Source organism: Sapajus apella, unplaced genomic scaffold, assembly GCF_009761245.1.
Source record: "Sapajus apella isolate SASKATOON/1434 unplaced genomic scaffold, GSC_monkey_1.0 scaffold143, whole genome shotgun sequence".
NCBI classification, from domain to species: domain Eukaryota; kingdom Metazoa; phylum Chordata; class Mammalia; order Primates; family Cebidae; genus Sapajus; species Sapajus apella.
In genome coordinates, this window is record NW_022437083.1 from 1911450 (window position 1) to 1926874 (window position 15425).

A 15425-nucleotide genomic window follows, 5' to 3' on the forward strand; every position below is an offset into this window, starting at 1 on the left:
TGACGAAAGTGTTAATTGGAGGCACATGTGTATTTACTGTCTTTGTGCAACATCTTGTTCTGCAGATTCTTATGAGAATTTCTACTGTTGTAGGCTCTGGAGGTAGAGCAGTGCATAAAACAAAGGCCTCCCTTCCTTTTATAGTTCATATTCTACTGGGGGGAAGAGAGAGACAACTAGGGAAAAAGTAGTGGTGACTTGTAGTTGGGCTACGATTTTAGTAAGTTGGTCGAACAAGGCCGTTTCCGGAAGATGACGTTTAAGCAGATATCTGAAGGAGATGAAGCGAGGCATATTTACCAAGAGCGTTCGTGTAGAGGTAAACCGTATAGCCCTGAGGAGTAGCGTGGTACAGTCGTGCGCCAAATGACACTTCTGTCTCTAACAGTGGTCTTAAATACCTTATTTTTTCTGTAGCTTTTTAATGTTTAGGTATGTTTAGATACACAAATACTTCCATTGTGTTAAAGTTGCCTACAGTATTCAGTGTAGTAACATCCTGTACAGGCTTGTAGCCCAGGAGCAAATACACCATATAGCCTAGGTGTTTAGTAGGCCGTACCATCTAGGTTTAAGTACACCTCGTGATGTTCACGCAGTGACGAAATTGCCGAATTACACGTTTCGCAGAATGCGTCCTGGTTATTAAGCAATAGAGGACTGTACTTGCTTGTTTGAGGGACAGCAAGGTGCCCATTGTGGCTGGAGTAGAAGAGGGAAGAGAATACTGACTCAGTGAGGCAGGAAGATATTAAAGGGTTTTGAGCAAAGGAATGAGGTGATCCTAGAAATTTGATTGCCTTCTCTCTCTTTTAATGTTTTTAGCCTTGATTTATATTTTTAAATAAGTATCACTAGAAAGCCTTGATGGACCTTAATCCATGTTCTGTAGTGAATCCATGCTTCAGGTAACAGGTTTTTTTTTTTTAGAATTAAAAATAGGCCAGGCTTGGGGGCTCACACCTGTAATCCCAGCACTTTGGAAGGCAGAGACGGGTGGATCATTTTGAGCTCAGAAGTTCCAGACCAGCCTGGCCAGCATGGTGAAACCCTTTCTCTACTAAAAATACAAAAATTAGCTGGGTGTGGTGGCTCTCTTAGTTTTTGCCTGTAGTCTCAGCTGCTTGGGGGGCTGAGGCTGGAGGATTGCTTGAGCCTGGGAAGCAGAGGTTGCAGTGAGCAGAAATTACACCACTGCATGTCAGCCTGGGTGACGGAGCCAGACCCTGTCTCAAAAAACAAAAGAAAAGAAAAAATAGTAGAGTGCAAGCAGAAGTATGACCAAGCATGGTAGTTCATATCTGTAGTCGCAGCACTTAGGGAGGCCCAAGCAGGAGGATTACTTGAAGCCAGGAGTTTGAGACCAGCCTGGGCAACATAGCAAGACCTTGTCTCTACACACAAAAAAATTTTTTTTCAATAGCCAGGCATGGTGGTGTTCATCTGTACTTGGGAGGGTGAGGTGGGAGGATGGCTTGCGCTCATGGGTTTAAGGCTGCCGCCGTGAGCTATGACTGCACCACTGCACTCCAGTTTGATCAACAGAGCAAGATGCTGTTTCTAAAAAAAAATTTTTCATTTTAAAAACTTAATAAAAGTACAAGTGAAAAAGTTCTGTAGTCATGTTAAGTACCCCTTTCCTAGTAAAAGTTGAGATCCTAGATTTGCACATAACCTGTTGTGAAAAGTCTCCAGAGTATGTTTGGCATATGTTTTCAGTGAACCTCAGTCCTTAACATCCAAGGTAATTCATTCTGATAGATGTGTGTAGATGTGATTAGCACTCTTGAGAATAACAAATCATAAAACAGGGAATGCAGTGCTTACATTGTTCTAGGTTTAATCATTTGATAATTGGCAATTTCATATGGTTCAGTCTCATAAAATACTAGCACTTTTTGAGTATATTAACTAAATAGTGGATTTTACACAACCTTTTTTTTTTTTTTTTTTTTTTTTTGAGTTGGAGTCTCACTTCTTTGCCCAGGCTAGAGTGCAGTGGTGCAATCTTGGCTCACTGGAGCCTCAACCTCCGCCTTCCAGGTTCAAGCGATTTTTCTACCTCAGCCTCCCCAGTAGCTGGGATTGCAGCCATGTGCCACCACGCTCAGCTAATTTTTGTATTTTTAGTAGAGATGGATTTCACCATGTTGGCCAGGATGGTCTTGAACTCCTGACCTCAAGTGATCTGCCCACCATGGCCCCGAAGTGCTGGGATTATAGTCATGAGCCACTGCACCCAGCTAATTTTACACAACTTTTTTTTTTTTTTTTTTTTTTTTTTTGAGACAGAGTTTCGCTCTTGTTGCCCAGGCTGGAGTGCAATGTCTCGATCGCGGCTCACCGCAACCTCCGCCTCCTGGGTTCAAGCAATTCTGCCTCAGCCTCCCGAGTAGCTGGGACTACAGGCGTGCGCCACCATGCCCAGCTAATTTTTGTATTTTTAGTAGAGACGGGGTTTCACCATGTTGACCAGGATGGCCTCGATCTCTTGACCTCGTGATCCACCCACCTCAGACTCCCAAAGTGCTGGGATTATAGGTGTGAGCCACCGTACCCAGCCTTTACACAACTTTTAAGGGTCACTTCACTTGTATGAAGTGTCCTGTTCTGTAGGATTTAACCATTAGTACATATGTCAGGATGTACTTTCTCGAGCAATACTCTTGACTACTTATATAGTTAGTAATTCACTTGATATTACAAAACAGTATCTTTGATTTACTTTGTTAAGTAAAGATCATTTTAAGAATGGCCACACTGTCCATATTAATGAGACATGAAGAAGTATTGATAAAAGTTCAGTTGAATACAGCACATTATGTCTTTTGCATTACTATCCATAGAAATGTGCCCATTTGATAGCAGACAAGTTAACTATTATAAAGCCACTGAATGAATGCAGGTATATCTTTTAAAAGACTTTAAATTGTATTTGAGTTTTTATCTGAATCTAATAAGATGGTTTTTGAAATAATTCCAGGATAGTTTTTTATAATTTTCAGTCATGTAAGATTTTGTTTTATTTGTTAGATGTAAGAATATTTTATATCGTCAATTTTGTTTTTTGTCTATTTCTTCTTAAGTTTTGGCAGTTTGTGGTGTTGTGTTTTGTTTTGTTGTGTTTGAGACAGAGTCTCACTGTCGCCCAGGCTAAAGTGCAGTGGAACAATCTCTGCTCACTGGAGTCTCTGCCTCCTGGGTTCAAGTGATTCTCATGCCTCAGCCTCCCTAGTAGTGGGATTATAGGTACCTGCCATTATGCCTCGTGAATTTTTTTGTATTTTTTAGTAGAGATAGGGTTTCTCCATGTTGGCAGGGTTGGTCTCGAATCCCTGAACTCAGGTGATCTACTTGCCTCAGACTGCCAAAGTGCTAGAATTTCAGGCATGAGCCACCATGTCCAACCTGTGGTTTTTATTAATAAGATACTGGTGCATTTTATCTAAGTTGTCAAGTTTATATGCTTAGAGTTGTTTGCCATAGCCTTTTATTTTAATATCTGTGGGGTCTGTAGTGATGTCTCTTTTCAGTCCTGATATTGATAATTTGTGCCTTTTGTTTTTTTCCTTTGTCAGTCTGACTAGAGGTTTATCCACTTTATTTTCAAAGAACCAGATTTTGGTCTGATTGAATTTTGTTTCTGATTTTCTGTTTTCAATTTCACTGATTTCTTTATTTCTTTCTAATGCTTGCTTCAGTTTTTATTTTGTTCTTTTTCTAGTTTCTTGATGGTGAAGCATATATTGTTAATCTGATACCTTTCTTTTTTGGTTGTTGAGATGGAGTCTCCAATGACTTCTAATTTAATTCCATCATGGCTAGAGAACGCACATTATTTCAGTTCTTCGTGCGCTTGAAAAGAATGCACATTCTGCTTTTTTTGTGTAGTGTTCTATAAATGTCAATTAAATCCAGTTGGCTGTTAGTGTTGGTCGTTTTTTAATATCTTTGCTGATTTTCTACTTGTTTTACTGATTACCAAGAGAGGAATATTGAAGTCTTTAACTATAATTGTGGGTTTATCTATTTCTCTCCTTTTTTTTTTTTTTTTGAGACTGAGTCTCGCTCTGTTGCCCAGGCTGGAGTGCAGTGGTGTGATGTTAGCTCACTGCAACCTCCACCTTCCAGGTTCAGTCGACTCTCCTGCCTCAGACTCCTGAGTAGCTGGGATTACAGGCATGTGCCACCACGCTTGGCTAATTTTTGTGTTTTTAGTAGAGACAGGGTTTCACCTTGTTGGCCAGGCTGGTCTCAAACTCCTGATCTTGTGATCCACCTGCCTCGGCCCCCCAAAGTGCTGGGATTACAGGCATGAGCCACGGCGCCAGCCTAAAGTGATTTCTTGTAAATAGGAAATAGATGAGTCTTGTCCTACTCTGACAATGTCTTTTAGTCAGTATGTTTAACTATATTAATTTAATATAATTATTTTTATGTTTGGATTTGCTTTACTGCTTAAGATTCATAAAAACAGACTTGAAAATGTGTTTTTAGTGAACATTGTAAAGTATTTGGAAGTGATACCAAGAAGTTAGTGTTAAGAGGTTATAAAGGGGTCAGGCAAATGTTTGAGTACTACTTATGTCCTTGGTGAAGCCATTTAACAACCTCTGTGAAATGGAAGTACTATATACAGTTTTGTTCTTAATTTGGTTCCAAAGCTAGCAGGACAGGAAAATTTGCTTCTATGCAAAATTAAAGTAAACTTTAGACTCATATTCAAAATAGCTTATACTTGGAGAGAGGCATGTGGGATTTGAGTTTTACTGAGGGAAAAGGAGAAATGCTTCTCCCATCTCAAGGTCAGCCTGAGTCATAAGCTCATAAAGTGACTAGATGTAGTGGCCTGAAATTTAAGTGAGTTGCACCATATATGCTCATAGGTTAATAATAGGACTCCAGTGTAATAGTGCCTACATAATAAGATTGTTGAGAAGAGAAATTAAATAATGCCATCACCTGTCTTATAGATTGTGTTTTTGTAACATGAACTTAATAGAGTGGATTAATTAAGGAGCAGAGTTTCAATGAGGCACATTACTGTTTGGTATAACAGTCAGATAAGCAGGTGGGGAAGAGTGGCGTGGGAGAGAAGAGCAGCAGTTGGACAGCACTGCTGCTCTGAGTCATTCTCGTTTGTCCTAGCTGATTTGAAGGCCACTGTGCTAATGACAGTGCTGGGAATGGGGGGGGAGAAGTGAGGTGTGCTCAATTGTAGGGTTTCCTCAACGATGCTTAGTTTTTGTAACACCCTCTTACAGCTAAAATTTGTTACTGATACTCCTAAGGAAAAAAATACTTGTACTGCAACTGGAAACTCCCTTGTCTTCCCACTTCATATTTTCCTATGGAAACAATTGTTTTTATGTACGATTTTTGATAATGCAATGTTTCGTAAAATTCTATCACTGCTCTCGCAGAGCAGTTTGTATTTGTAAAATATATACAGCACAGTATCTGACTTTTTTTAAAAAGTTGCTTTAGCTGGGCGCGGTGGTGGCTCAAGCCTGTAATCCCAGCACTTTGGGAGGCCGAGGCGGGTGGATCACGAGGTCAAGAGATCGAGACCATCCTGGTCAACATGGTGAAACCCTGTCTCTACTAAAAATACAAAACATTATCTTGGCATGGTGGCGCGTGCCTGTAATCCCAGCTACTCAGGAGGCTGAGGCAGGAGAATTGCCTGAACCCGGGAGGCGGAGGTTGCGGTGAGCCGAGATCGCACCATTGCACTCCAGCCTGGGTAACAAGAGTGAAACTCGGTCTCAAAAAAAAAAAAAAATTTGCTTTAAGTATTGCATGTGCAGGAGTGCAGACACTGAGTCAAGTAAGGGGCTTTCACATTTAGGTATTGTGCAGACAGACCTTTGATTTCGGCCCCTTTTGTTCCCAGAGACTGTTTCTTAAAGTCCAGGAGTCTTACTACTATAGAGTGAAATCCTGAATTCCTTCTTTCACTCCTTAACTGTGTATGTATACTTGCACAAAGAATTGGAGCCTGATTCTTAATTCGGCAATGTTCATTAAACATCAGTTAAACTTTATGTAGTCACTTTTTAAACATTTTTAATATTTTGTCTTTATTTTAAATTTTTATTTTTTCTTGACTGGGCACAGTGGCTCATGTCTGTAATTTCAGCACTTCAGGAGGCCAAGGCAGGAGGATTGCTTGAGCCCAGGAGTTGGAAATCAAACAGTCTGGGCAGCATAGCAACACACCGTCCCTAAAAAAATTTTTTCTTTTACCTTTTCTTTAGAGACAGGGTATCACTGTGTTACTCATGCTGGAATACAGTGGCTGTTCATAGGCATGATCATAGCGTGCTGCAGCCTCTAACTCCTGGCCTCAAATGAACCTCCCACCTCAGCCTCCTTATGTATAATCAGTTTTAGTGACTATATAGTTTACCCTTATATGAAAACATCTTGTATTAGGTAGGCTAAATGATAAGATTGGTTGCTAACATAAAGGCTAAATAACAGTACTTGAAACAATATAAAAGTGTTGCTTTTCTGTCACACAGCAAACCTTTAGCTGGGTGTTTATGGACATGTCATGGAAAAAGCTTCATGTGGCTAAATAAATTACAGAGTTGTTTTGGTCTTATATGTTAATTTCTTTTTTTTTTTTCTTTTTTTTTTTTTTTTTTTTTGCTATTTCCTTTGTTTTACATCTTTTACTAGGCTGCTGTCCCTCCCACCAAAGAAGCTTGAAAGATTTAAAATATTTTTAGTTCTACAGGCGAATACCTGCTTAAGTATGCCTTATCCCTTATTTCCTCTCTGTCTGCTTCAGGAAAGTCTACCTGTTGATTCCTACTGTGAAGTATGAGGATATGTATTTTCTTTCACCAGTCCAAACCCTTCATTTTGGTTTTTATTGATGCCCTACTACCTTCCTCCAACTAAAATTATTTTTACCCTGGGCAACATAGTGAGGCCCTGTCTCAACAGAAAATACAAAAATTAGCCAGGCGTGGTGGCATGCTCCTATGTTCCCACCTATTCAGGAGCCTGAGGCAGGAGGACTGCTTGAGTCCCAAGAGGTTGAGGCTGCAGTGAGGAGAGGTGGTGCCACTGCACTCCAGCCTATGGGCAGAGTGAGGCCCTGTCTCTTAAAAAATAAAATAAATTACTTTTACATCACAGGCATGAGAAAAGTTCATAGTATGTTAGTAAGTAAATAAGACAGAGTGCAGCACAGTGTGCATAATGTGCTACTTTTTTTTTTTTTTTTTTTTTTTTTTGAGATGGAGTTTTGGTCTCTGGAGTGCAATGGTGCGATCTCGGCTCACTGCAACATCCTCCTCCTGGGTTCAAGCGATTCTTCTGCCTCAGCCTTCCAAGTAGCTGAGATTACAGACATGTGCCACCAAGCCCAGCTAATTTTGTATTTTTAGTAGAAACCAGCTTTCTCCATAATGGTCAGGCTGGTCTCGAACTCCTGATTTCAGATAATCCACCCACCTTGGCCTCCCAAAATTCTGGGATTACAGGCGTGAGCCACCATGTCAGGCCTATGCTACCATTTTTTAAAGGGAGAAAAATGAGACTATGTTAGTGTTTGCTTGTGTATGAAAATAAACTGGAAAAATACACAGAAAATTAATGAAAATGCATACCTGTTGATAGGGGTGGGACCAAGGCTTCTCATTCTGCACCTTTTTCCACTGATTTTTGAATCATGGAACATTACCTATTCAAAAGAACATTTTTAGATGGTGCATAAAAAAAAAAATTGCCGTTACGTAACTTTGTTTTCTAATACTCTTAACATTTAAAACCATAATTAACACTTTTTGCATTGTCAGACCTGGCAGCTGTAACATCTGGCCTCATTTCCTTTTGTTTTAAAACCATGATTAGAGTGATTTAGGTTTAATTTTGTAATGTAATAGACTCAGTGTTCAATGCCACTCTTTTCCTACCAGTTTGTTCTCATTCATTCATTCTTTGACTTACATCTTAGGCATATGTATTCAAATAGATATTTCAGGATAAAATGTAATTATTGTATTTCCTTTGCTAGGTGTAGAATTCTTGTTTCACAGCATATTATTCCTTAAAAATGGTAGACTGTGCTCTGTTGTCTCCAGTTTGTAATGTAGCGTGTCTAAAGCTGGTCTTCTTTCTTTTTTCTTTGTTAGCGATATGATGCTACTACCTGGATACTAGGAGCCTTTTTTTTTCCCCTTTATATCTCCAAAAATAAATAGCTTTATTAATTGATATCTTGGTGGTGGTCCACTTACATAACTTATTCTGGCACATAGTGAATAATTTTGATCTGTATATTTGGGTATTCATTTATGAAAGCATATTTTGTAAATCTGTCTTTGAATAATTTTGAATATTATTATTAAATATTTATTGAACACCTGTGTACCAGGCACTACACAAGTCTCTGGTGATATAATGGTAAGTAAAGTAGCCATAGTCCCTACCTCTGTGTGTTCACACACATCAGTCAGACCTAGTTTATATATATAAGTGTCCTTACCAATGGCTCTTCATACTGTATAGCAACTGCATTTCCATGTGTCATTCCCAGCCAAGATGTGAGCTTCTTGAAACTCAGGCACAACAGTATATAACACTGTTGGATTCTCTGACATATGGGTAAGATCGCAGTAGATAATATTTGAGTAAATGCCCCGATTTTATTGAAATGCTGCTCCTTTTTCTCAATCTTCTCCCTAGATTTTGCTCTCTGCCTACCTAATGTGATCTGTTCTTAACCTTTGCCCTTTTCCTCACCCCTTGCTGGTAATTAATTTTTCTGTGGGCTATTCTTTGCCTTCTGTAGTATGTCAACTCCTGCAGCAGTTTTCTAATTGATGCTCACTTTTCCAACTGCCATATCTTCTTTGTACATAATACATCATGTCTCCTTTTTAAACCATTGTATCTGCAGTTCCATTGCAACTATTTCTGAGAACGAGGAACAGTATTCAAAGATGGTGTTTGATTTTATTCCATTTGTGTACTTGCTGATTTTATTCCTTTCACCTAGTGAGCAAATCAGGATCTCCAACATGACACAGACATGTCTTGGCTTTTCCTGTCTGTAGCCAAAGCTTGACATGTGTCAATATTGCCTGATTAATCTTAATATTGTTCCCCTGTCTTGTTTTTAAGGATCTACATGTTGGTATTTTCAGATTAAATTTAGAAACTTGTCCTACTTTGTGTAATTTTTGCCCTTAGTTGTGTATAAAAGCAACATACTAATGTTTACACTAACAGATTTTAGTCTTACCATTACAGAGCTGTGTTTTTATTGGCATAACGTTAATTCTGTGGAGGAAGACTATATATAAGAATATTATCAATAGTATTGACTGATTATTGAGCTCCTAGTTTCAAGAGATTCTCTGGCCTCTGCCTCCCATGGCACTGGTATTATAGGCATGCCCAGCCAGCATCGACTGATTCTAAAAGATTACTAAATTTCACCAGATTATAAGTAGTATTTGTTGAGTAACAAATTTTTCTTAGATCTTATTCATTCATTCAGCAGCAACAATTAGTTTCCAAAGAGTCATCATCAGCAGGGGTTCTTAACTCTTTACAGAGATGGGGTTACTGTCACATTCATTTTTCTCATCAGCTTGGGAGCCAGAGAGTCTTCTGCAAATTCATTCCAAGTCTTTTCTTTATTGTAACTACAGTTTAATTTTTTTATTTTCAATATGTTTTGTAATCATAGTTTATGCTTGCCATCACTGAAAATATTTAATAACTAGACTAGTGAACCACATTGGCTTTTTTCTTTAAAGACTATATCTTTAGAATATTGTCTGAGTTTCAAAATAAAAGAATCATCACATGGTATCCTGTTTTTTGTAAAATAATACAATTCAATTTAAAATGTGTTGAAAACTTGTTAATCTTGCCAATGAGCTTCAAGTTAGTATTTGCGGATCTGTATCCTGTAATGTTCAATCTCAGGATTTTAGTTTGAAGGGAATACTAGGTTACCTCTTTATAGGTAGAAATCATAATTCCTGTTTTTGTTGTTGTTGTTGTTTGTTTTGACTTTGCTTTTTGTTTTTAAACCCTTCAAATTGCATACATACAAACATTTTAACTTAGGAAAGTAGACTCAACTAATGTCTGAATATCCATAGTTTAGCTTTTGTCATACCTTGCAAACCTGATTGGGTTAATGTGTTCTTTTCAGGATTTTAAGATTATTTTTCTGATGTGCCAGTGTTTAACCTTGTACTACGTTATTGAGGCCAAAACAATTCAGTTTTGTTCTATTTTTTTCTTTTGCTCTTAACTTAATGCCACAGAGGAGATAAAACCTCTGCTCTATCCCTTGTCCCATGAGGTTAAGAGGGCAAAAGAAATTGTTTCTTTTCTGTACCAAGCTAGAAGAGGGTAAGATATTAGAGGTGAGTTTTTTTTGTGTGTGTTTTGTTTTGTTTTGTTTTTGAGATGGAGTCTTGCTGTGTCACCCAAACTGGAGTGCAGTGGCATGATGTCCGCTCACTGCAACCTCGGTCTCCTGGGTTCAAGCGATTCTCCTGCCTCAGCCTCCTGAATAGCTGGGATCACAGGTGCCTGCCACTGTGCCCGGCTAATTTTTGTATTTTTTGTAGAGACGGGGTTTCACCATGTTGGCCAGGCTGGTGTCAAACTCACGACCTCAGGTGATTGGCCCACCTCGGCTTCCCAAAGTGTTGGGATTACAGGTGTGAGCCACTGTGCCTGGCCAAGACTTTTTTTTTTTTAAAGCCACTTTAGTTTGCTGTTCTCCTCCAAATATTGGATAGTAATGTAATCACATTTCTACTGTTTTCAAGTGTATTCTACTGCTGGAGGGTACACAATTTCTAATCCTCTGTTAAGGAGGAACTAAAAGCATTTGAAACTTTGACCGGCTTTTATTTTGTGGCATTAGGAGTTTTTGAAAACAACAGCAACAGCAACATAGTAACTTCAGCAACAGGTTGAGTTGAAGTCACTATGATCCTAAAGAAAAGGCCTACATTTTGATTATGTCTTTTATCCTGAAAAGTAGCCATCTTACAGGGATTGCAAAGATCTAAGTCTCTGTTCTGGTATGCAGAGCTGGTTGATTTTGAACTTGACACCACCTAAGCCATTTCCAAGGGATTTTTGAGGACTGATGAAAATATATTTATTATACAGGTAAAATGTTTCCATATAAATACAAACAGTGATAGTTACTGATATTATAGGTATTTAATTCTGAAATGAACTTAGATACATTGCTCCCTACTTGAAAGTCTTGTCCTTCTTTTTGCTTTCTTTCGTCTTTTTCTTCATTCCTTTAGGTTTTAATGTCACCTACAAAGTTTTGAAATTGCTTTACAGTTTGGCTATTTTAAAGCTATAGGCCAAGAGTGTTGACACAGGAAGTTCTTCTCACATGATACTGCTTTACCCATTAACGATGTCTATAATGCAGTGTCATTGTTTCTTCCTCAGAGGAACTGACTGATATGGCCAGGAATAAATTAAAATCTTAGTGATACATAGAATCATTTTGTATCTGTTCTGAACATGATTTATGCATGGTCCACAGTTAATTTTATTTATTCTGTAAGTCCTTTTGAATAAATAAAAATGTTTATAATGGAAAAGAGCTTGTAGAATATAGGGAAAAGGAACTCAAGAGAGTAATTAATTGCAAATCAGAACTACATTTCTTATTTTATTGATGTGCTTTCAACAGATCCATAATGTCAAAACTATTTTTATAATAATACTAAGATTTTGATTTGCCTTTTGTGCTCTCTTTCTCTCGTGACTATACGGTCAAGTTTTCCAGAGATTATATATTAATGTGTAATGATATCACTTCTCTGACAGCTAATGGAACGTCTGCTTGTATATTCTTGTGTTTTAAACATTTCTGAGTTTTGACATTAATATAGTATATAGCAATAGATATGAACCATATAAACAAAAGTCCAATAACGAGATTAAAAGAGTCCTGAGACCACAGTTTGAGAACCATTTCTCTCTGGCATAGTTAAATTGAAGTTGCAGACTTGTTCCTTTTAATTTCATGTATGTTGTAGGGAACCATAACCTCTTCTCTTTTTCCTCTCTCAGGGAATAGAATATGAGGTGGTGTTTTAAGAGTCTTGCTCTGTCACCTAGGCTCGAGTCCAGTGGCACAATCAAAGCTCACTGCACAATCATGGCTCATTGCAGCCTTGAAGTCCTAGACTCAAGTGAACCCCCTGCCTCAGCCTCCCCAATAGCTGGGACTACAGGCATGTGCCACCATGCTCAGCTAATTTTTAAAATTTTTTGTAGAGACGGGGTCTTTCTGTGTTGCCCAGGCTGGTCTCAAACTCCTGACCTTGAGTAATCTTCCTGGCCTTTGCCTCCCAAAGTGCTGGGATTATAGGTATGAGCCACCATGTCCGGCTTAAAATGTGAGTTTTAAGTGTAATTGGTGCAATTCAGAAAGGTGGCTCTTAACAGTTCGTGCTTAAAGGAAGAAACCTTTCTTTTTAACAATACTTGCCAGAATGACTATCTTTTGATATACTCTCATCACTGGAAGGGCTCAAGCATATCTCACACAACTATTGAGAGTATTTTTAAAGAAGATTCATAGTTCTGACAGGGGACAGCACTACAAGGAATCTAATAATATAAAGTTCCTGTAAAACACACTTAAAATCCTATAAATTTGGGGCTGGAAACACTTTGGCTGAATGTAAATTTTTTTTTTTTTTTTTTTTTTAGAGACGGAGTTTCACTCCTGTTACCCAGGCTGGAGTGCAATGGCACGATCTCGGCTCACCGCAACCTCCGCCTCCTGGGTTCAAGCAATTCTCCTGCCTCAGCCTCCTGAGTAGCTGGGACTACAGGCACGCGCCACCATGCCCAGCTAATTTTTTGTAGTTTTAGTAGAGACGGGGTTTCACCATGTTGACGAGGATGGTCTTGATCTCTTGACCTCGTGATCCACCTGCCTCGGCCTCCCAAAGTGCTGGGATTACAGGCGTGAGCCACCGCGCCCGGCCTGAATGTAAATTTTAAGAATAACAAAGTGGTGGTCTTCTTCATAGGTATCACCCAATTAAATGCTTTCCCGTTATATCTTTTGAAAGATTAAAGTGAATTACAAAATAGACTTTCTAATTTGTTCACCCTATTTTTTTTCTCTCATTTAAATGCGATATATTTAACTTGCTTACTATGTTTTTCCCTGTGTGTTTTATTTCAGTTGGTCGCATTATGTTTCAGCTCTTCTCAGACATATGTCCAAAAACATGCAAAAACTTCCTTTGCCTATGCTCAGGTAAGTGAATTATTAAATTATTTCTAATGAGAAGCTGTGGCTTACAGTTTGCCTTGCTGAACAGAGTATTTTCCTGGAATAATAATGGACTGTGAAATGAATTTTGTGAATTAAAAAAAAGTTACTATATACTGACTTTTATATGAAATCAGGGAAGCATTTCTTAAGGGAAAGAGATTAGAAAGGAATGATCTCAAAAATGAAAGAGAGAGTAAGAATCTATATAATGGAATCTTCCCTGTACATTTTAATTTATAAAATGATAGCACACGTTTGAAATTGATTTGTCTTGGTAGAATTTTATGAATTTCACTACTTCGAAAAAAAATACAGCATTCCAAATTTTACAATAAATTTTAAATAAATAGAAAACATGGGGGCAGGCAGCATCCATAATGTTGCTTTAAAATTAGAACACACTAAAATTTTTAAATCCGTACTTGGATGCACATATGCAGTTTTTCCACTACTTGATTTTTTTTTTTTTTTTTTTTTGAGACGGAGTCTGGCTCTGTCTCAAAAACAGGCTGGAGTGCAGTGGCGTCATCGAGGCTCACTACAACCTCCACCTCCCAGATTCAAGTGATTCTCCTGCCTCAGCCCCCACAATAGCTGGGAATACAGGCGTGTGTCACCACAGCTGCTAATTTTTGTATATTTTTATATTTATATATTAATTTTTTTTTTTTTTAAGAGACAGGGTTTTTCATGTTGGCCAAGCTGGTCTCCAACTCCTGACCTCAAGTGATCTGCCCACCTCAGCCTCCCAAAATGTTAGGATTACAGACATGAGCCACTGTGCCTGGTCTGATTCTTTAACTAGAGTAATAAGTGTGTCTAATACTTCTTATGTCCTGTAGCATGTAGAGTCTGTACCACACAATTTCACATTTGTATGCTGCTTGGTATTATTTATTTTGGTTCGCATGCATGTATGTATGTTAAATTGTCATGTCGTCTATTTCTTATATGTCTTTCAGTGCCCAGCACACAGGAACACTTTGACAAAGGATTAATTGGTTTGTTCTTTCCATGGAAGGATGTATGTATAATTGAACTTCATCTTTTTTTTTTTTTCCAGGAGAGAAAGGCCTTGGGAAAACAACTGGGAAGAAGTTATGTTATAAAGGTTCTACGTTCCATCGTGTGGTTAAAAACTTTATGATTCAGGGTGGGGACTTCAGTGAAGGTAGAGCTAAAAGTTGTTCCTAAGAACTCCATCTGTCAGTTTTCAAATGATCTCACTATTACTTTTAGTTGTACATACTGTGTCAGTTACAGTATGATGTAAAATGTGGTCAGTGAATAGTTAGTTGTTGGATGAGTGTTATAGATCCAAAATGTATGAAAAAGCAAGTACCACGTAAGACATTTTATCTTGTTTTTATGCAGTTTGTTTTAGTAATACTAAAGTTACTTAGTGAATTCCTTGACAATGAATGCCAAAGTACTGTCTGATTGCTTTTGTTCTAGAATGTTTTGGTGTCATCACTGTTTGAAATAAGTGGGTTGTGAAGATCGCTTTTTTGATAGTATTTATTGTAATAGGATTTGACACGTTTTAAAGATGAAGTTAATTGAGGATTCTGCAAATTTTGATTACTACAGCAATTATAACGTTCCAAGGTTTCCTTCAGAAAATTGAAGCCATCAAAAATGATTTATGTGTTAGTATATTTTTAATGTTCATTATGGCTTAATGTAGCTCATTATTTGCAGGTAATGGAAAAGGTGGAGAATCAATTTATGGTGGATATTTTAAAGGTAAGGCTTAATATTTTATGGTCTTTTGTTTCAGTTCTGATATTAAAGCAAGTTTGATCATATACTTTTAATGAGAAGAGGTTTACTTATAGTTCACTTTTTGCATGAAACTAATGCTGCATGAAAATACTTTATTTGCATGAATTTGGGGATAAATATATTGGAATATATAATTTTTAATTGACAACATTAATTAAGGCTAACTTTATGGTTAAACATGACTTTCAGCATGGAGGTTAGGCAACTATATACATGAAAACTCCTATCTTCCTGCCTAAAACTGTCAACATATTCTTTTGTTTATAGAGAATGTGGTCTTTTGCAAAATGAAAAGGTAAGAGAACAAAGTTCAGTAACACAAACT

The 15425-nt window shown here is 37.9% G+C and overlaps 1 protein-coding gene across 12 annotated transcripts in view; it reads left to right on the forward strand.

The window, feature by feature from the left end:
• The window catches only part of NKTR (natural killer cell triggering receptor), a 46482-nt gene that overhangs the window by 1071 nt on the left and 29986 nt on the right, over positions 1–15425 (forward strand). For 8 of the 12 annotated variants that reach the window (XR_004264524.1, XR_004264525.1, XM_032264191.1 and 5 more), the window contains exons 3-5: positions 13223–13297; positions 14379–14486; positions 15017–15061. Coding sequence is in view for 7 of the 12 variants with exons in the window: in XM_032264191.1 (XP_032120082.1) it covers positions 13223–13297; positions 14379–14486; positions 15017–15061 (228 nt within the window). In the remaining 5 variants the exon portion in view is untranslated. Of the gene's footprint in view, positions 1–13024; positions 13298–14378; positions 14487–15016; positions 15062–15367; positions 15396–15425 lie in introns of those variants that run through there. The other 4 variants (XM_032264199.1, XM_032264200.1, XM_032264198.1 and 1 more) reach the window with 2 other exon arrangements.